Source organism: Coccinella septempunctata, chromosome 5 (genome assembly GCF_907165205.1).
Source record: "Coccinella septempunctata chromosome 5, icCocSept1.1, whole genome shotgun sequence".
Lineage (NCBI taxonomy): Eukaryota > Metazoa > Arthropoda > Insecta > Coleoptera > Coccinellidae > Coccinella > Coccinella septempunctata.
Window position 1 is genome coordinate 24,309,638 of NC_058193.1, and position 21,598 is coordinate 24,331,235.

General features: G+C 32.6%; 1 protein-coding gene across 2 annotated transcripts in view; it reads right to left on the reverse strand.

Annotated features, from left to right (window-relative positions):
- Nucleotides 1-261: 261 nt before the first annotated feature.
- LOC123312849 overlaps nt 262-21,598 on the reverse strand; it is a 59,606-nt gene continuing 38,269 nt past the window's right edge. Inside the window, exons 3-9 of one of the 2 annotated variants that reach the window (XM_044897384.1) lie at nt 12,032-12,100; nt 10,541-10,582; nt 3,669-4,205; nt 2,058-2,824; nt 1,814-1,985; nt 992-1,219; nt 262-623 (exon numbers count right to left, since the gene is read on the reverse strand). In XM_044897384.1, coding sequence (XP_044753319.1) covers nt 420-623; nt 992-1,219; nt 1,814-1,985; nt 2,058-2,824; nt 3,669-4,205; nt 10,541-10,582; nt 12,032-12,100 — 2,019 coding nt within the window. In that variant the 3' untranslated portion in view covers nt 262-419. The remainder of the gene's footprint in view (nt 624-991; nt 1,220-1,813; nt 1,986-2,057; nt 2,825-3,668; nt 4,206-10,540; nt 10,583-12,031; nt 12,101-21,598) is intronic. The other variant, XR_006537695.1, reaches the window with a different exon arrangement.

The window sequence follows — 21,598 nt, forward strand, 5'->3', positions numbered from 1 at the left end:
GTATTCTGTATACGAAAAAAATAAGTGTATTTCATTTTAATAGACGGAATAAAATGATATTCCACATAATTAGAGTGCGACATGAGTATTCGGTCGCACTTTACGGCAGTAATGCAGTTAGCGATAGTAACTAATTTCTTTGGCGTCCCTAGTGAAGGGGCAGAGGGTGTCAGCTGCTACCACGTCCAGTGCCTTCACCTTTCTAAAAATAAGTTTCCTTTAGCCAATCGATCCCTCCATGTTTGGAATATAATCAAAGAGAAATATTTAGATATTTATTGAAAAACTAATCACATAACAAATATAAAACCTATCTGCACTCTGAAGCTGCTTATAATAAACACCTTTATTAAAGGTAAAATTTAAGTAGAAAAATACATTTCATTTGTTGAACTAATACTAATATCAAAATTATGAAGTCAAAACTTCCAGTCTAATATTTTATCGAGGATCAATACGGATTGCTCGGAAGCATACATGGCAATTTTTTTGTCAAACTGAGAAAAATCCTGTGAATTGGTGATCACTGAATCCACAAATGTGAGGAACATGCTCGATTCTGTGAACCAATTCAAAAATCTTCTAACACCTTTCCTTTTGGCTGATCTGATGAATGCCTCTCTCTGAAAATGAAGGACAATTTATTATTGTGTTAAGAATCTGAAAATGAATTCGCTAAACTTGAATATTTCTGGTTCAATCCTGACATTATGTTTGAGAATAATTTCAATTCTACAGAAAACAATTATTTTGATACCCTGATTCAATCAAATAAAAAAATTTCGAAATTTCATTAATTTCTCTTTCAAAAACGAATATTACCTATTTAAAATTTTGTTCTATGCGAATTGAATAAAAAACAAATATATCAAGTCGTTTTTGAAGGGAAAACTGAACCATGAATCCTAAGAACCAGTTAAATTTGCTTAATTTATCATATCATATTTATCATAGGTAGCAGAAAAAATGGCAAAAGCTGTTGAAGATTTACCTGGAAGTTTCCGTTGACAATATAATCTCTGTAATTTTTTAAAGCCACAGAAAACATATGGATGTAAGCATCAGTCAAGTAAAAGGAATGGGCTTCTTCATCAACAGGAATGCTTTTTGCTGCTTCTAGATGTTTACGCCATGCCCTGAGCATTGATGAGCTAAGGGCTTTATCTTCATCTCCCTCTTCTTTCCATATGCATTTTTCGTCCAAATCCACCACAATACCCTTGAAAATATGAAAAAAATAATGCAGCCATTCAAAATATATCAATTGCAGCACCGCTGAAAAAACTTAGAAAAGCTCACAGATGTATTTTTTTTAACTTATTTATCTGAATTAAAACACTAAGGTTCTGTACCTAAATAATGTATGTTTTATGTCACTAAATACGAATCAAAGTTTGATTCATGATGATCACACACGCATTAAAGTGGCGCGTGTGCCTATAGCCAATGTAAACAAATGAAGCTGTGCTCATCGGAATGGAAACAAACAAGTTTAATTTTGGTTATTTTAATTCCTATGCCACCCACAATTTCAAAATCTCGCCACTGCCACACCACATCGGTGCGCGCCTCTTCTTTCCCATATGACACTTATTTTGTATGGAAAGACAACAAAATTTTTTTTCGAATTTGGTAGACTTCATGACCATTAATTATGAGTTATGAAAGAGCCCAGTATGTATTAAAGCGATTAGCGTCACGATAAGGGATGGTGCTCTTCAGTAAATTGAGTGTTTTCACATTTGAAACCATTAATACAATTGAATTACGAAAAACGTCTGTCAGTTGATCAAGAATAAGTGGTCAAACTTACATGTTCAATGTCATGCTTATTTAGAACTTCAACTGAAAGAATACCACATATTATCGGCGTGGGGGCTTCCACAAATTCCCACAACGATTTTGGTAACACTGGTATGAATGAATGTGGCCAAGTGAATGGATAAATGATAGTTTGTAAAGCTTCAACACAAGATGACAATTTACTGTAAAAAACGAATACAATGAGAAAATGAATATACGGTACCACAAAAATATATCAGAAATGCATCACTCACCTCAGGAGGCAGCTGATCAGAATCACCTTCCGTTCAAGTAGGAGTGATGCAAAGATTTTCCGCAGAATTTCAGTAGGTAGTTCATGCAAATCCTTCAGATCTGAATTTTCATAGATCGGGTCCTCGTGAACGTTCAACACAATTTCGTTCTCACCACACATGTCAAGAAAATCAATCGACGTTTTAGCAATACTGTTATTTACCATCTCCTTTTTCCGTTTCGTTAATGACTCATATTCTCCTTTATCGTTTACTATCACAAAACTGCTTTCTATTGAATCTTCTAGAGAACTTCTGTTCACATCATCTTCTTTTTTTATCGTATCACTCCTGTTATTCTCAATTATGTCAGGGCCACATCTTTCATCGTCTTCTTTTATACTTGAAAAATTCTCTTTATTCCTTCCACATCCTATGCTATCAGCTAATTTTATCACCACCGTTTCACCCGGTTGGGGGAATTTATTATAGTAGAAAGCTTCAAGTAGATTATTTCTGTGTTTTTCCGAGATTCCATGGCGAGATTCTAATTCAATAAGTATTTTTTTATAAAATCTTGGGGACTTATGTTTACTTAAAATACAATATGCTATTGGAAGACATTTATTACTTCCTTCAGGTACCACACGACGACAATAACCAAAAGTTCTTTCACCTCTATCATCAGTTATAACTAAGGAATAGCATTGAGCATTCAATGTTTTATCTAAGGGACCGCAGGCTGCATCTGGAAAGCAGAGATCTTCTATTTTATGAGGAACTTGAACCTGAAATCATAATTATATTATTGCAGATCTTGGGAAAAATCAACCAGAAGACAGGAGCAATCGGGTTATTCAAGGGGAACCAGAAATGTCGAGCAATATTTCCATTTACCATGGATAATAGAACACCAAAAAATAAGTGGACTTTGTCTATTGAATTCATGTCCGAAACCGCTTGTTAAGGGTACTGCAACCATTAAAAAGGGCATAACGATAATCAGTTTTTCCTACGTAACTACCGCAATGGGTACCATAATACATTCAAATGTTGGGAATTATTTGAGGATATCAAGACACGTTATTTGCTAAAATTTTTTGGATTCCTCGGAATCACTAGGGGTAGTTTTCAAGGGGTGATGTATGTGCAGAAAAGTTTGACTCTCCCCTTGAACACTAAACTCAGTGAATCAGAGAAATCAAACACCCATCAGCATATAACGTGCCTCGACTTCTTCGTATGATACCCAACATTTGAAGGCATTATGCTACCTACCTCTTTCGGAAGTCAAGCGGAAAAACCTATTATCGGTAAGCTCTTTTTAAAGACTTTAGTCCGCTTAATAAGTGGATTCGAGTTCATCAGGCAAAGAGCGTTTAGTTTTTAGTGTTCTACCATTTGCAAACAGCCTACTACTTTCTTGTTTCGAATGAAACACCTAATATATCTCTGCATGGCTGATTTGATGGTAATTTCAACAGTACCTATGCCATATCTTGGGTTTATTAGGTAGTTATTGGAATTCTTATTCATATGCACTCAATGCGGAACATTAACTAATGGAATTTTTTATAATACCGAATTCCATTGGTAAAACTAGTGTAATAGTGAATAATAAAATCTACTTACATTATGTGGATATTTGAACTTGATTCTTCTAACATCAGCATTCCATTCAACAATCAAACAACATTCAAATAAAGTGCTTTTCTTCGACTGAGGCCTAATTTTGGCGTATACTGAAACATTTCTGACGTACGTTCTGAATTTGTCAACTGTAGGATCATCATAAGACATCTTTCTATCAGACACATTTGCCAAACTAGTCTCATTTGGATCGAAACTGTCATCCATATCTTTATGGATGTCTGTTTTTGGGGCATCTAACCGACTATTTTTTTCGCCAATTTCTTCCACAGCCCCCTGTCCATTTTCTTTTGGAATAGAGTCAAGCTCGCCAACATCTGAGTTTTTATTGATGGTGTTATTAGTTAAAGTCACATCATTTTCCTCTTGTTTTTTTGTATTTGTTTTCGTTTCAAATGTATCGATGAGCTGTTTTATGTTAACAGTTCCTGGAAATGGTTTTTCTATATCGTCCATAGGGGTAGATGAGGCTGATTCAGAATTAAATGATGACAAAGAGGAAACCTCCGACTGTTGATCCTAAGGGAAGATGAATAATTAAGAAAGAATGACCATTAAAACCTCAAGTTGTTGAAAAATTATAATTAATAAATATAATTGGTTGAATTTTAATTGTATTATTTGTTCATCGTCGGCATCCAACTACGAAATATGCTATTCTACTGAATTATAAAAGGTTGGGCAGTCCGATATAAAATTAATATTTCTTCAACAAATAGGTAGGTAACTCAAAATGAAAAAGCTGAAACACGACTATTGATTTTTAATTATCCTAATTTTTTTGGCAATAAAACTTCTTTTTTCTTGGTTGAAGAAATACTAATATTATTCCAGACCTATGCCCCGAATATCTGGTATCTAAATAAATTATTTTAACTAAATACGTATATGTTAGTGAAATTCAGAAGCAAGCAAATAAATTTCATAATTTATCGAAAGAAGCTTAATTAATTTCTGCTGAATAATACACAAGTGTTAATTTTCGGACTAAACTCATATGTACTTACTAATTTATCGTCCAATGAACCACTATGATGCTTCGTAGGATTTGCGAATTGAATAGTAACTGAGGAAGCTTGGGACCCATATAATTAAGAGTAATCATAACTTTCTCTCAATAAAATAAAAAAAAAATTATGAGGCACTTTTTCCATTCAACATTTCTTTTTGTACGTATGAAAATGCTAGTTTAGTTTGGAAGGAAAATATTGCGGGAATTCTATTAATTTCTTGACATTCCGTTTCAGTCATTTCAATATAAAGAAATGAACTGTTTTATCTAGTTCCCCATTTTCGATATTTTCATATGCAAGCAAGTGGAATTTTATCAGTGAAAATGTAGTTAATGATTGCAATAAACTGAATAGTTGAATGAATTAGATTTTTACGATAAATCTGAAGATATTTTTGAAAAGCAAATACAAATCAGTATTGGAAAACAGGATTTATTCAATACTAGAAATGAGAATCCCCTTTGTAAGAGATAAAAGATCTCGTAAATAGTTTCCAGTGATTTTTGGTATGAATTTCAAGTTCTCAATATGTCAGTATTTCATAATCCAAATTATACTAATGAGTTGATAATATACAATTTTAAATAAGCCTTCTTATTGATTAATTAGCAAAATGGTATAGCTACTGGCATAAAATATTTAATTAAAAATGTTAGTGTAGGCCTGTCAGCTGTTTAAAATTAGTTTTCATAATGAGAATTACATTGGGCAAATAAGACATGCTACATGCTGTGAAAATTCTATTTCCATGTAAAATTGGTTCTTACATAATAATAACAAAAAGAAAAAATTAGTATTACTGATCAACGAGAGAGATTCTATATAAAATTCTTCGACATTAATCGGTGAAAAATGGCAAATGTAAAAACAAATCGAAAATGCAATATACATAAATGAAAAGTAATAATAAAAACAACATATTCTCAGGTACTTGAAGATATTCAATATACGAGATATTTCAATAACTGGCAATAAATTTGTCACATGAAGATAAAGAGTATTTCTTATGAGAATTTCGAGTTACCAAAATAGAAGGAGCAAGGTCAGGGTATGAAGCATCGAGTAAATAGAATAATGGCTTCGACAATAACTTCTTGATATAATGAAGCTATTTTTGCAGACGGTCAAAAGACTTCCATTGTGTACTTTTATTTCAAAGAAAATCTGTTAACCGATACAAAGAATTCTTTCAATGTTCTGTTCAAATGAACTTTGTGTGCATTAAACTAAATAAAAGAGTAATTATTCATTGAGGAAATATTATTTGGTAGAAAATGGTTAGCCCAGAGGACATGAAAAGGGGTGAATTGCTCAGACATATCGATTTTCTTTGAATTTGTGCCTCTATTTGTACTGTGTCATGTAGGAAATGACATCCCTTATAATTTCATTCTTTTTGAAGGAAAATGAATGAGGATATATTTTTCGACTTCCATTAATCGAAGCGTTTTTTGAGTGCTGACGCTATCTAATATACAGGTTGGCCCACATAAAACAGTCTAGCCGAATATTTCGGTGAGTATGACTCTTCCTGAAAACTCTGAGAGAGATCGATTTTTATTTGCAGGGGGACAAATTATGACTACAAATTAGTTATTGTACGATGATCTCCCAAAACCTGGTGGTAACCGAATATTATGCGTTAAAAACAAACCTCAACAACCCTCCATCCCTGGTAGAGGATGCATGACAAACCCTCAATTATAATTTATACACGAAAAGCGTAATCTGAAATATTTTAGCTTTTTTTACAAATTAGTAAACACCAAAGATATGAATCTCGTGTGTTACTTTTTACAGTTTTTACTCACTCTGTATAGGTAAGTTAAATTCACTTCAACCAAAAATGACCAAAGTTGACAGATCTCGATCACTCTTTCTTATATAAATTGCGTATCTGATATTGGCGCCACATCAGATCTTATTACGTTACTACTTACTACTATTTTGTACAGTTCAGGTGTGTATTGACGTACTCAGAAGGATATTACCCAACATGGATCGATTAAATTTAGCATTTGTGAGCCTGCAAAACCCGATTTTCAGTGTAGCCTTAGGCTTATCCGAGTCAACTTTCCAATTCTATCTGAATAAACAGTATCTGATAGCCAGCGTTCAAGAAGTTTGACGCAATGATTGGATTTACCGGAAACTGTGATGTAAAATATTTGGTTCTCTTCGTGATTCCCAAACAATGACCTCTAACAAAACAGATTTGGTGATGCTCATTCATCATCTGCTTGTGTCGGGGAATTTTGTTTCCTGAATCTCAGCAGGATCCAGAAGTGAATATATTCAAGGAATGATGTTAAAAATTTATAGGGAAAATTCTAGACAGATCTACCTACTTTTAAAGCTCGAAAAGATGAAGATATTATATCAACATAAATTGGAAACTGCGTGAAAAATGAGGAACACCTTTTACGCAACCAGCAGCAGTATAGAGTATAAAAAACCGTTTCACAAAGGAAATATGAACAGCTTGACCCATTTTCTAAATTGGGAGTATTCACATATATAATTCGCAGCCACATAGACGTTCGGATTTTGTGTAGTAGTTTAAGAGGAGAAAAAAAGGGATATCGGAAGAAAAACTTTGAATTTTCACTATTTCTTCAAGAACCTTTAAAATAGAAAAATTTCCCAATTTCCAAAAAAAAAAATTTATTCACAATGAGAAAACAAAAGAAAAAAATTTTCTCTTGAAAAAAAGTTCACTTATGGTTGTATTCTGCTTTTCATCTGTAAGTTACAAATCTGTAGGGTACGATCGATCTGTCAGTGTCCGATTGATAGATTCGTAAATAATGCAATTCTGAAAATTTCTGTATCATAAATAGTTACGGATTCCTGTAAGCTACAGATCCCTAAAAACGTCCAGAATGGCAATTTTTCTGTAAGTTTATGAAAAGTTACAGATTGGCTCACAGATGAAAGCAGAATACCACCATGAGCTGCATAATTAAATCTTAGGAATTCTCAAATTGAGTCCCATCAACTCACATTCATTGAAATGAATCTATATGGTGGATAGCGGTTCTTGATCAAGGCATGAACTGAATTGAATAATCTTCAGATAATAACACCCAACGGTTTGAATATCAACAAGTGATAACGCCTGAATTGAACTAGCCACACCATCGTTCAAAATAATCAACAGAACCCATATCACGTTAGATGCTGACCAGGGTTTCAGACTTATTTGTCTTCTTCGGAGCAACACAACAATCATTTCTGTTACGGAATTGAAGTCACTATATTGAATAATATTCAAGGTTTCGCCATGCATTCTCGATCATTAAAAAGCTTTATCAGGACGTATTGAATTTCCAAAGTAGTATATTTTGAAAACGATTGAGTTCTAAAATTCTCCTTCTGTTATATCCAGGAAAATATCAATTCAAATTTCAGAGTTGGTTGGTCATGCATTTTTTTCAACGTTAAGGGTCGTATTCACAATAAAACGATGGTAATAGCACCTGAATCGGTAATGATTTACCGAAAGAGTTAACTCGTCTTTGTTTTCTTGTGATTTCTATCATTTTTTTTGTTATATAAAGCTGCGTTCCGCTAACACATGCGAAATTTATTTCGAATTGATGCCGAAAACTCAATTAGTATGGTATTTTTCAATTTAATCTCATCAGTCCCGGGAATATTAATGATTAATGATACAACCATTCGCTTCCGCTTCCAAAGTAGCTTCAAAAACTATTAGCAACAGTTTGGAATAAATAATTGCTTGCTCAGATTTCTTTTCAACATACACAATATATAGTTACATATAATCCGGGTTGGGTATACAATTTCTGGATTTGGCTAGTAGTAGTCCTCAAATAACCAAACAGTAATTTTATACCCCAACATAAACGCGCATTATGAAAACCGCCGATGTGTGTTTGTTTTCATAGTAAATGAACTATTCGAATTTTCATGTTACGTTGGAGTTTTCTTTCTCAAATAGTCGAAATTAATGAAAAACGCGACTGAATAATTCAACCAATCTATTTAATGTGATTTATAGACTATACTCGCCTAAATTGAATAGGTCCAGATAGATTACCAAATTCCTCCAATGAATATCATGTGGACAAACAAGAACACCGTCGCATTTTATAAGAACAACACAAAGAACTAAAAGCAAGGCACTAGCTAACTCGAAACCAATAACATTTTTCGTCACATTTCTGTCAAGACCTAGATGTCCCGTTAAAAAAATCAACCTTACACAGTAAACTCACATGAGAACACTGTTGCGACTGTTGATCGGATTTTAGATAATTTACGCTCTCTACACGTGACTCATGATGGGTGATTCCTGATTGTCTCCTCCCACCCGGAGGATCACAGTTGCCCAAGAAATTCGTGCGTGAATTCTTGACCGTGATATCCTGGGTTTACCACATCATGAAGTACCCACCGAAGAGTAGCTTTATATGCTGGACAAATACCTTTTCCGAGAGTTGATTGCTCAGTTCCTGCGTTTTTTTTAATCAACCTCCGTTTTTGGTACAAATGTTTCACCACGTCTAGTATTGCACAAAGCGGACAACATAATATCGTTATAAATAAAACAAACTGCGGATGAACAGCATCCATAAGTATTGAGTATCGATAAATGTTTCATCTGAATCGAATAAGTTACACCAGGTTTGGGGTGACCAGCAGAAAGGTCCTCATCGAAAGGGATAGTTTTTTCGTTGGCTAGCTTGTCCATTGGAAGCTCATTATATTATTATCTTTATCAAAAATGAGGTACGGCATAATGGTTTAGGGAAAGTGAAACAACACAGCGAATGTGTAAAAGATGCAGAAGAGATGCCATTCGACAAAGTAATCTTTTAATCGTACGTGCAATGCATATTCAAAAATTGATGTTAATTTGGAGAGAATATATCAAAAAAGAGAGATAAAGATTAGAGAGATAATAGAGATTTTTGAGTATAGGACTATTGCTTATGAATCGACTCGACTCAATTACTCAGTAATCTGACCGATAGAATTCATACACGATTTTAGTTTACTAAATTACTCACACTCGACTGAACTACAAGCGCAGTGCGAACAAGTCAAATGGTAAAATTGTGTCAAACTGCACCCGCTGACAGTCAGAGATAGATACAACAAATTTACTTTTAGTATCATACTTCGAATCCTATATTGTAACATGGATGGGCTTTAATGAATATAAAATTTCACTGGGGATTTTCAAAATCACTGTATAAATTCTTATACATCTCTATAAAATATTATCCGAATGATTCTACAGTGTTTGCGGATTCTTCGGTTTAAATATTTCGGGGCATATCCACCCCAGCATCCCCTAAACCTAAACAATTGAAGCGTTCAGAAGATGCGAGAACAACCAATTTTACCCATCACTTATTTCAACGTATATTATGAGGTTATGAGATTAAATGCGATAAAAAATAAAAGAGTGCACAAAAACAGTGGATATTTCCAATTGATAACTCAGATCAAACAACTGCGACAACATGTGAGATTTAAAGAATAGTACAGTTTCAATTTGGTCGACTGTACTCAACAGAGGATACTTGTACTGACTACTGGCGTTGCCGTTAAAGTTGAAGTAATAATTAGTTTATTCTATTAATTCGAGGAATGCTTAATTGATAGCCTCTAGATATTCCATGTAGCGAGTACACTCAATAATAAAATAACGTCAAATTCGAGTATTTTTATAACTAATTACATTATTTCCTGAAAAAAATCTACTCTTTTGATGACTACGCCCTCTTATCAAGTAAATGAATATCTTCAATACCTGTTAAGATAAAAAAGAGTATAAAATTCGACAAATTAAAATTATTCATTTTATACCTTTTCTGATCGACATTTTAGATTTGTTGATGGCACGTCTGTCTGAAAGAGAGATGAGAACATAAGAATCATTTTTCTTTTTGGTGTGTATCATTTCAAATACATATAGTATATAGTATTATTTCCTAGAAATCTAGAATTAGATGTTTCATCAAGCGAATTCAACGGATGTAACAAGAATATTATTGCAATTAGAGGAAATCGATATTTAGCGAAAACATTCGACCATAACAAACTCATAATTTTGATAAAATTTTATCTATAATTATTGGCTGAATCAATGGGTTACCTTATTATTTTACTGAATTTTATGTAGTCCTTTATCGTTTCTAGCAGCTCATGCGTTTTGAGACTAAGGGTCAATTTATACAGGAAAAAATAAAGTGACATAAAATACAATAAGAAATAGTGTTTATAGACTGGGCAGCAAAATCTTATTTCTTGTATAAACGCCTTCATGATGTTAAGAATTTTCATTTTTCTTTTTTTTGTTTTATTTTGTTCCATTTGTTATTTTATTTAATGGATAAACTCTCATTAACATTATACTTAGACAGAACCAACTTATAAATTATTCTCATCCAAGAAGGGAATTGGGGGCTTCATTTTTAGTACATATTGCAAACAGCCTCAAAAGAGACCAATCCATTTGCGCTAGTCAAAAGCATTATTCTCCTTTGATTCAATTTCTTATATAAACGCCTTAATACTGATCTGCATGTTCATTTTCCTTTTTTTGTTTTGTTGTGATTGTTGTTTTATTTCTTGTATAAAACTTCATAAAGATTATAACTAGAGTGAACCAACATAGAAATTAACCTCATTCAAGCGAATTGGAGGCTTCATTTTTAGTATCTATTGCAAATAGCCTCAAAAGAAACCAATCTATTTGCTCTACTCTCAAGAAATTGCTAAGGATCTCCAGAATCGCCACAGAAGAAAAACTAAGGGGTGAAGACAACTAATTGAGATTTCATCAGGGGTAAGAAGCGCTGGATGATTACGATATACCATAGCTATATTAAAAAAACTACACACGAAATAATAAGGTATAAATACGCCTAAGTGAATTCTACAAAACAACATGATAGGTATATTCCAAAAAGTGATAATTGAACTCGGTTGAATTATTATAGACCATTAGGTATGTAGCCGAAGACCAAGATTTAACAAAACAAAACACATAACTGCATTACTAAACAACGTTGAAGAATGATTGGTATCGAAGGTAATAAATTACCTATTATATTTTCTAGCTATATTGAGCAGGAAATTAATCATCCGAAGAAATACTGCTTCTTAGTTGGTATAGAAGGACTGAAAAAACTACTGGATTGAGAAAACAAGAACTAGTTTGCAATCGAGTGAAAATTTAAACGGGAACTATCAGCATACAATTCGATAACAGAATGAAGAAAACTAAGTTTGATAAGATGTATATTATATGTGGGTATACTACGTAGTTTGATGAGATGCAAGAAGATCACATACCTGTTTGGAAGAAAGATTCATGCTGCTAGAGCTACTCGAACAAGGAGTACTACACAAAACTGGACTGCTCTGTAACAAACATAAAAAACAATGAAGTATGCAGCTTTAGAAGAATGATAAGATAAGGGCATTTCCTGAGAACAGTCAGATAATATCGAGGTTCACTCAAACCGGCATTCGTCCTTATGAATAACTTATATTAAAATTTATTCAAGTAATAATTCATATTTGCACTTTTGTAGGAAAAATGAGTTGAAATATTATAGGTATATATTATATAGGTACCTAGCGATTTTATTCACAGAGAAAATATTACATATTTGAATTCAAGTTTATTTCTCAAACTCTTCATACTTATTCTTCGATAAATACTTTTTTATTGCTGCATTAATTGCACTGGATAATATTCCCAATTTTTCTTATTACATATATGATACCTATTCTCTATACCTTAGGCATGTTTCATCAAACAAATTCAAGCGATCTTTCACTTTGCACTTTTTACTTTTCAAATGATACATTGCACGAAAAATATTCAGAATTGAAAAAAAAAACAATGTTAAAGGTGAAAAGCTCCTCGCCAAAAATTTACCATTTGAGCGTCTCTGCAATATTTGGAGTTCTTAAATCAAAACAAATTTGGCATCAAGGAAAAAGGAAAGCACTTTGGTGCAATCAGCCCCTTATCTCAAATTACCTCAATTTCTAAGTATCCAAATTAGGAATTCGACATTTTTCAGAGAGAAATGACTACATATATACACTCAATGAAAAGCTTTTCTTCATTATTATTATTATTTCTGCTTCACTCTGATGAAATTGAATATTAGTCAATTTCTATACAGAATGTCAAGAAATTTTTCGTAATGCAAATCTGGAATATTATCATTAAAATGAACGTGACCCGTGATAATATTACTATGCTAATGATCGCATGGTTGATATCTCCTAAAAGTAAATGAGAGGAAGTGAGGAATCACATGACCCAATTATCAAGTGCTACTGAAATTTTGACGTACATTATGACTTTCATCTTTCTTAAAACTCAATGGCAATGGTACCTATATGAGAATACTGACCTTACTTTATTTTAAATCAGTTATACATACTTTCGAAAGAAATTTTCGAATGATATCAACTGTTATTACTTATTTACATTTTCAAAAGACACATTTTATGAAAGTGCCGGAAATTGATTAGCTTTATCGAAATCCTTTTTGTCACTGATAGAAGATGGCAACAAGAGTGCTTTATATGAAATTTGAGGGTCACCTGTCATCAGTTCATTGACAGTGCTCTATTTTGTCAGTTCATCTCCAGTGCGTTTTACGATTGATAAAAATATTAATCTAAGAACATCTCGAATGAAACATTGTATATGGAATTTCGGTTGCAGTTACACTAATACAGTGCAATAAAAAACAGTAGAGATATAGTGATTTGACTCTATATGGCATTTATCGTTTTTAACTATACTCAACACAGCTTAAAAAAAATTTCGTTTCGTTTAATGATTCTCAAAACTTTTTCTAACCTATACATGTATGGAATTCACATAAAATAGAACCAGTTTTCAGATACACGAGTCCTCGAGAGGATGAAAACAGTAAAAGTCATAGTTAAGTGTCCGTGCACACTTATTGCTGAAGTTTTTGGGACATTGTGGGATTTTGAGCCAGATCAGAAGATATGTGTACGTAGGTAGGAGCTGTTCTGAGGTCATATCGTCAAAAGTTTGCTAAGGTTTCATACGAAACATTTCAAATTTTATTTAATTTTTTCGACCAACATTTTCGATATATATGGGACTTGGCAGTAAAAAAATACTACGCTATACTAATTTCATTTGACAGTCTCTTCGAAAGCGCGATGCATCCAGAAATGAGTTTGACATTAATTGTAATTGTCAATTTCACTTCTTTCAGATGTTTTTCTGTAGTAGGTACATCACAACATTGATGAGACAAATAAGGAAGGCACTGACATGAAGTCAGTGTCGTTTTGGCAAAAGATTAAAGCTTTCGTTAAAGTGAGTAAAAATTGAAAGAAACATTACAAAATGATAAGAAAAATTTCACAGTTTGTAGCAGTTGAAGAAAGTGTGGTAGGCCAAAGACCTACCTGTGTCCATTCAAAAGGGTTTCGTGATTTGATATAACAAAAAACTGTTCATAAAACGCAGATCCATATATAAGGTTTCTTTTCTATTGTTGAAGTTATGACAGTTACAAGACACGTTGAAATGAGGCTACGTACCGACGCAAGTGTGCTCCGGTACTAATGGACTTGGACTGCGAAATATAATTACAGTCGAATTGTTTTTGGCAAGATCACGATAAGACTATAATTCTCCATTCAAGGCTATCATAGATGAATAATTCATCAATTTGATGTCCACTGAAAAAATAAATATATATTTGTATACCTTCTGAACCTATTCAGAACAAAATTTGAATTCACCTAAGATAACTTGTAGCTTCTTGATGATCCAATAATTAAATTAATTTATAGAAGTTCCAAATGTAAAACTTCACCAGAAAAATTAACATATATGGTCAATCAGGGTTACTTCCGGGTTAAAAGCCATAATGAGCTAGGACCTACGTTTTCAAAAGCAATTTGATCAATTCTGTATTCATTGGTTTAAATTCTTGCCCACGAAAGCTTACGTTGGTTACGATACGATGGTTGGATGATGCTCTATGCTATGTGTCTATGATTGCTTGTCTATACCATTTATAATGAATAAGTTATATAACTTAGGATTCAGAGGAATCTTACTGGAATGGTTGCATAGTTTCCTGGTTGAAAGATCAATGGTTGTCAGAATGGGTGGCTCATATTCGAGCAAACATAGTATCGATATCGGTATCCCTCAAGGACCGGTATTAGGACCTCTTCTGTTTATATTGTTCGTAAATGATTAACCTGTACATCTTATATCTGGAAATATTAATGAACTCCTCCGTGCAGCGTCAACGCACTCATTGTAAATTTAGAAAAAAAAACTTCATTTTATTTTGGAATCAGCGTCATACTTCCATTGGCCCTCCAACTGGGATGTGTGAAGAACTGGTCAAAATAAATCCCTTCGTCAAAAATCAACCATATAAAGCTTTCAAAATGACAAAGTTGAAAATTAATTGAAAATGATTACCGAAATACCCTAGATCATTTGTTATTTGAATTATCGCAAAGGAATGGGAAAAATTTATCTCGTTATGACTAACTCAACCGTTTGGTTTCCTTAGATTTTAGTAACGATTTTATGAAATGGTTCATTTCGATACCAACTGATAGAAAAATGCTCAGCAACAAGTGTAAAAAATAGAATATTAGTTCAAAATCTCACCAATAAAATTCGTCTGAATTATTCAAAAACTTTTTCACAATGGTCTACACAATGTTCGTAAAAATGGGATAACAATAATAGGAGTTTGCCAACATAGGCACTTTCAATAAACTGTTCAATAATCTGTCTCAATTTTCTTCACCTTAAATCGCACGATACAACAATTTCTTGTGACCTGATGCAATTAATCAGATAGACCATTAATTGTTCAGCTATATGTTTTTGTTTTGTTTCGTTTTTCCGATGCCCGAGTCACCTTCTACAGTCCCGTACTTGAAATTTAATGAAATTTTGTCGAACTTCTAGGGGTTGTAGCTCAGCCATCTTGATTATTTTATATGGACAATTTTTGGTGAAATGACTTGTTTTTATGACTTCCACCTTCTGTCCAAAAAGGTCTCACCTTTGAAAATACCCTGTATATACAAATGTCTGTTGTTTATTGAACGAAATCTTGAAAAATTTGTTGGACTGTCCAAGTGTCTATCTCAACATGAGACAACGAAATTTGAACTTATTTCAACAACAATATGTCTAACAGAGCTAAAATTAAGTGAACAGTGAATCGAATAAGTATAATTATTCATTATTCAGACTGATAAAAGTATAAGCTTCATTAAAATACTCAATATTGTTTCGAATAAATGCCGATTGAAATTTTTTTATTTTTTCGACCCCAAGCCTGAGCATTGAAGTTTTCATCAAGTTCTGCCCCAGCATATAAATATAATATTAATATGAATTGTTTGTTATACGTGGTTACTAACAAAAAATTGTATGAAAAAATTCTGAATTTGAAGTTATATGTTATAGAGCTATGTTCTATTTATATTCGCTACGCCACATAGTTTTATCTGTGATCATTTACACCGTTTTCCCGCTTACCAGCTGGAAAATACTAATCGCATTTAAAGCAACCGTTATGTTATCAGCCTCCAATGTCAAGTTATTGGGTTAGGAATATACCGCAAAGTTTCTTGTGTTTATATTCGAAGAAAATTTGTAATCCGAACATCTCGACTGCAAACTGATAATTCTGCTGATTCGCTTCATTCTAATTATCATTGATTTGCTTTGAAATCTCTTATATCGAATCGAAGGGAATGTAAAACTTCTCTACTTTATTGTTAAGAGAGATCAGAGGAAGAAAATTCGAGCAAAATTTATCTTCCTCTGCTTTTGGATGGTATAACAGATATTAATTGTATGCAAATATTTCTTTCAATTGCATAAATTCATACAAAACATCAGATGAAAAACTTTGTTATTCTGATAAACCATGATTGTAATGGGACAATGACTTGATGATTATTTTAGAGTTTGTATTGTTACAAAATGCCACAAGCACTTCGTAAAATTTAAAAATATGCAAATATTGTTCACATTTATGGTTTTCGTGCAAGTGCAACAGTTGCTGTTATGCTGTTGAAGAGTATAGTCGAAGGTTTCACATTAGAGAAACACCCACAGCTGATTATTGAAACACTAAACACCCAAATCACAAAATATCATTTAATTAAGAAGGAGAAAGCATGATAAATAGAATTTAATTTGGCGCTAAGTAGAATGCAACATGCTGAGTATTTTGTTCGGTTTCTACTGCAGCAAATGATAATGCAGCATTCTAACGTGTGTTCAAAAAAATTCGTCGTCAAGTAGGCTATGGAGTTTTTGAGGTTCATGTTCTGTGACTAAACGTATGTCTTTCCTTGAATTACTTCATCATTCCAAAATGTAAAGAATGACGTCAGGCGATTGAGTCATCACAAGAATCCGAAATCCAACCAAAGATTATAGAGTTTTAACTCAATAATCTTCGACAACAACAATCCAAGACGCTAACTTGACAGTTCACCTGGAAAATAGTACAGCACAAGCTAAGAATTACGTTTAGACACGAAATGCGAGTGCGCAATGATAATTTGGTATACATTTAAAAGTTATAAAATGATCTTCAAACTCTCTCGGTAGCTAATTAAATATGAATATTTTGATATTAGCGAAACATTGCGGTATTATTTTGTAGAAATTCTTATTTTTATGAAGAGACCAACCCTTTCATAAGAATTATAGACTCATCAACCATTGCAGTCGCCTTCTTCTTCTTGAACAAAAACCTTTTGCGCTCCAACATAAACTACCTACCCTTCCAGTAGAACGGTATAGGATCATTTCATTTTATCTTGGTCGTTAGTTAAGTTCGAAGAGTGAAGTTAAAGTAAAATTTTCGAAGATGGTTTCAATTAGAGGAATTATAGAAACAATCTGCTACCCAACGATTTACGTAAGTTATATTCATTTTATTTTACAAAAAATCATTCTTCATGTAAATGAACCATTCATAGTATGAACCCGAATTTCAAATTAAAAATCTATGGCAGTAAAATTGCAAAGCTTGGTTACGATAAAAACTGAATATTTGAAACGTATTCAATACTCAAGCATAACATCAATAATATGAATTGGAGTCAGTTAACAATGTGTATTAATTTGGAACTTTTTGCAGTTGCTTGGTCACTAAACAAGAAAAATCGTTTAATCAGGATTTTTTCACAGACAAATTTGGTTGCGATTGTATTTTCATCATTTGTTATTATCATTTTGGTAATTACCATTGTAAGGTATTTTTCCAAGTCTACCTTTATTTTCACTCCCTAATAATTGTTCGGTCAACCCTTATGCGTTTTATTATTGATGTTTTTTTTCATTATACAAATTTTTATGTATTGTTAAAATTTTCAGTTATTATTATTTTATTCCTTTTTTTTCAGTTATGGCATAACACCGCCAGGGCATGGAGAAATATTTCAGGAATAAATTCGGGCTTTTTCGAAATAAATAATGCATTGAGAGCGGAAGATCAACAACGTCAAAATCTGTACTTTGAATTTGAAAACCGCGGGGAAAATGAACAGTCCGACTCTGCAATCGAATCCGAAGAAAGAAGCTACGGTTCTATATCCAGCTCGGATGATTCCGGAAGAATAACGGATAGCTCAGGAAGCAGCACTGAAGAATCGCCAGATTCTGAAGACACACATCTCTGATTTTTTCTTGTATTTGTTTGACCTTATTTCTAAATGTTTGTAAAGCATAAAAATAATGTATATGCCTTGAGGCTAACCTTGAACATGAGAACAGTTCAAATAGTCTTTCTTAATTCACCAGAATTGTATTTCCGAAATTTTTATGTTAACTAGTTGAGATATTTAACTGTTTTCTTAAATTACTGGTTCAAATAGTTTGACTATTTGTGACTAGCGATGTCATAACTAAAAAACTTGACCATTATATCTTTTCACCTGTGATTTTGTTGCTATGCAAATATTTTTCTCAATAAATTGATTTATTTTTAATGTTTTTTTTTTCATAACAATTAGTTTGATGCCACAATATCCATCAAATTTTAACAACAATGATATGGCAGCTGAAAGTAATTCTAAACATTTTACTCATAACTCAACCCTTCCCATAGTTACCTACTTATTCGAACTATCAACATATATTTCACCACATCTCACATGATGTAATGCTATATTCTGAACTAGTTTCGAAATGCAGATGAGTAGAATACGAAAAAATATAAAATAATAAATGCTAATGAAAAATAAATGACCAAATATTGAACCTCAGCAGACGTTTTTTCTCAGACAATCTTCGATCGATACGATGCGACTCTCCTAGTTTTCATATAACTTTTTTGTTTGACACAAAATTATGAACAAATATGTACAGGGTGGGCAAATTTCGATGTTTTAGCACTACAGCTTTTAAACCAGAGGAGATAGACAAAATCTGATACCCCATTCTCGTTCTCTTTTTCTGAGAAACCTACAATAGTAGTAGTGATTTTTTCTCACTTTCTTTTGTTTTCGAGTTATAAGCAAAAATTGGAAAAATGGCGATATCGAAATAAATTTATATCTTCGCTAATTCATTCTCGTTCTCTTTTTCTGAGAAACTAAAAATTGTAGTAGTCATTTTTGGCCACTTTCTTTTGTTTTCGGGTTATAAGTAAAAATTGGAAAAATGGCGATATTGAAATGAAGTTATATCTCCGCTAATACTGATGTTAGAGCTCTGAAATTGAAACATTATACAGACACTTTTTTACGTAGAATCCAGTGGCGTGCTCGCCTTTTTAGCAGGATTTTTAATTACGAAGCTATTACCCAAAGTTATGTTTTTTTAAATGGGAACACTAATTTTCTGTGCAATTTTTTGAAAGCTTAATTTTTTCTGATTTCAAAAATATATAACATCATATGGTTTGTATCAATATAAATGATATAAAATGGTTAAAAACCTTTTTTCTCAATATTTCTATGATTTCAACTTTTGACGAGCACAGAAAAATGGAGTTTCCTGTAACAAAAGCAGTCTCCTTCCGGCAATGTCATTCTTTCTATGCTTTTTACCAATTTTAACAAAATTTGAATTAAGATATATTTAATAAATTTTCATAATAATGAAAAGACTTATAGAAAGAGACAGTGGTAATCATACGATGCTATATGTTTCTATGCTCATCAAAAGTTGAAACCATAGAAATATTGAGAAAAATGGTTTTTCTATCATTCATATTGATACAAACCATATGATGTTATATATTCTTGAAATCAGAAAAAATTAAGCTTTCAAAAAATTGCACATAGAACTAGTGTTCCCATTTAAAAAAACATAACTTTGGTTAATAGCTTCGTAATTGAAAATCCTTCTAAAAAGGCGAGCACGCCACTGGATTCTATGTAAAAAAGTGCCTGTATTATGTTTCAATTTCAGAGCTCTATCATCAGTATTAGCGGAGATATAACTTCATTTCAATATAGCCATTTTTCCAATTTTTACTTATAACCCGAAAACAAAAGAAAGTGGCCAAAAATGACTACTACAATTGTTAGTTTCTCAGAAAAAGAGAACGAGAATGGGGTATCAGATATTGTGTATCTCCTCTGGTTTAAAAACTGTAGTGCTAAAACATCGAAATTTGCCCACCCTGTACTTCTTCATATTCCATTTTTAAACTGCCTGAATTATTTCATTTAGTCGAATCAGATTCCCTCATTTTCGAATTTGTTCATGTTTGTCAAATATCTTTTCAACGACAAGGAATAAGAAGTTTACATTTGGTACGCATGTGTAACTTGCACACTAACACTCTTTATGAATTGTCGAAGAAAATATTTTAATCAATCCAAAACCATCTCGAATCGTTAGGAAAAAATTAGAAAAATATACAATGGTTTATTTTAAATAAATATCCTTCTTGCTTACGAAGATTTTCAAAAACTTTCAGCTGAATACGATCTTATGAGAAAGAAGCTTGGTTTTTTGAAAATTCAATTATTACTCATTTCAGATAGAAATATACATCATTATTCAATTGGATTAACAATAATGATCTGGATGATGGTGTAATTCGAAATTACAACATAAAAACTTAAAATCAAATCCAAGTGACTATAGAAATACAAAATATCAACAGGAAAAACGATAACAAATATTATTTAATTATAGATTTATATATATACTATTAACATAGTAGCTGGTTTTCGAAAAAAATCTCAGACATTTTGGGAAACAGTTGAGTTGGGCTGTTTCATTACATTACCTCTGAAGCATACTTGCTCTCAGATACTTTCTAGACATGAAGTGAACCTATCAACTGAATGAAGACTTTCGATTGTTCTTCACTTGTAATTTCGTCCCATTTTCAGATAGAGAATAGACGAAATAGTTACACATTTCTCAAAATTACCTGGCATTCTAGGGAGTCGATCGAATAAAAATGGGATTAGGCATTTGCGTTGGATTTGGGTTCAACTCTAGGTAATAAACGTTAAGCTTTCAAGAAGATTTCAAAATAAGCCAACTCATTTAGTACCTCAGCGGTAATGTTGAAGGGTCGTCTTTAAACCTTTAAGTGAAGGCGTTAGTCAGAAGATATTTCTAAGAATATACTAACAAATTCCGAATATTCAGGTAAATTTCCAGGAATTAGAAAATGAGTTTCGAATTAGGTTTTGAAGTACGTACCTACATACCTGGTTTAGTCAAGCTGGGTTCGAAATTCTCAGTACATATTTTTCAACAAAGGTTTTTGATACTAGATGGGAGGATTTCCGATTCAATTAAGGGAAAGTAGTACATACGATTCGAGATGAAGATGATCGACATTGGTTGCTTTACGGATGCTACCCCAAATACGAAAATGT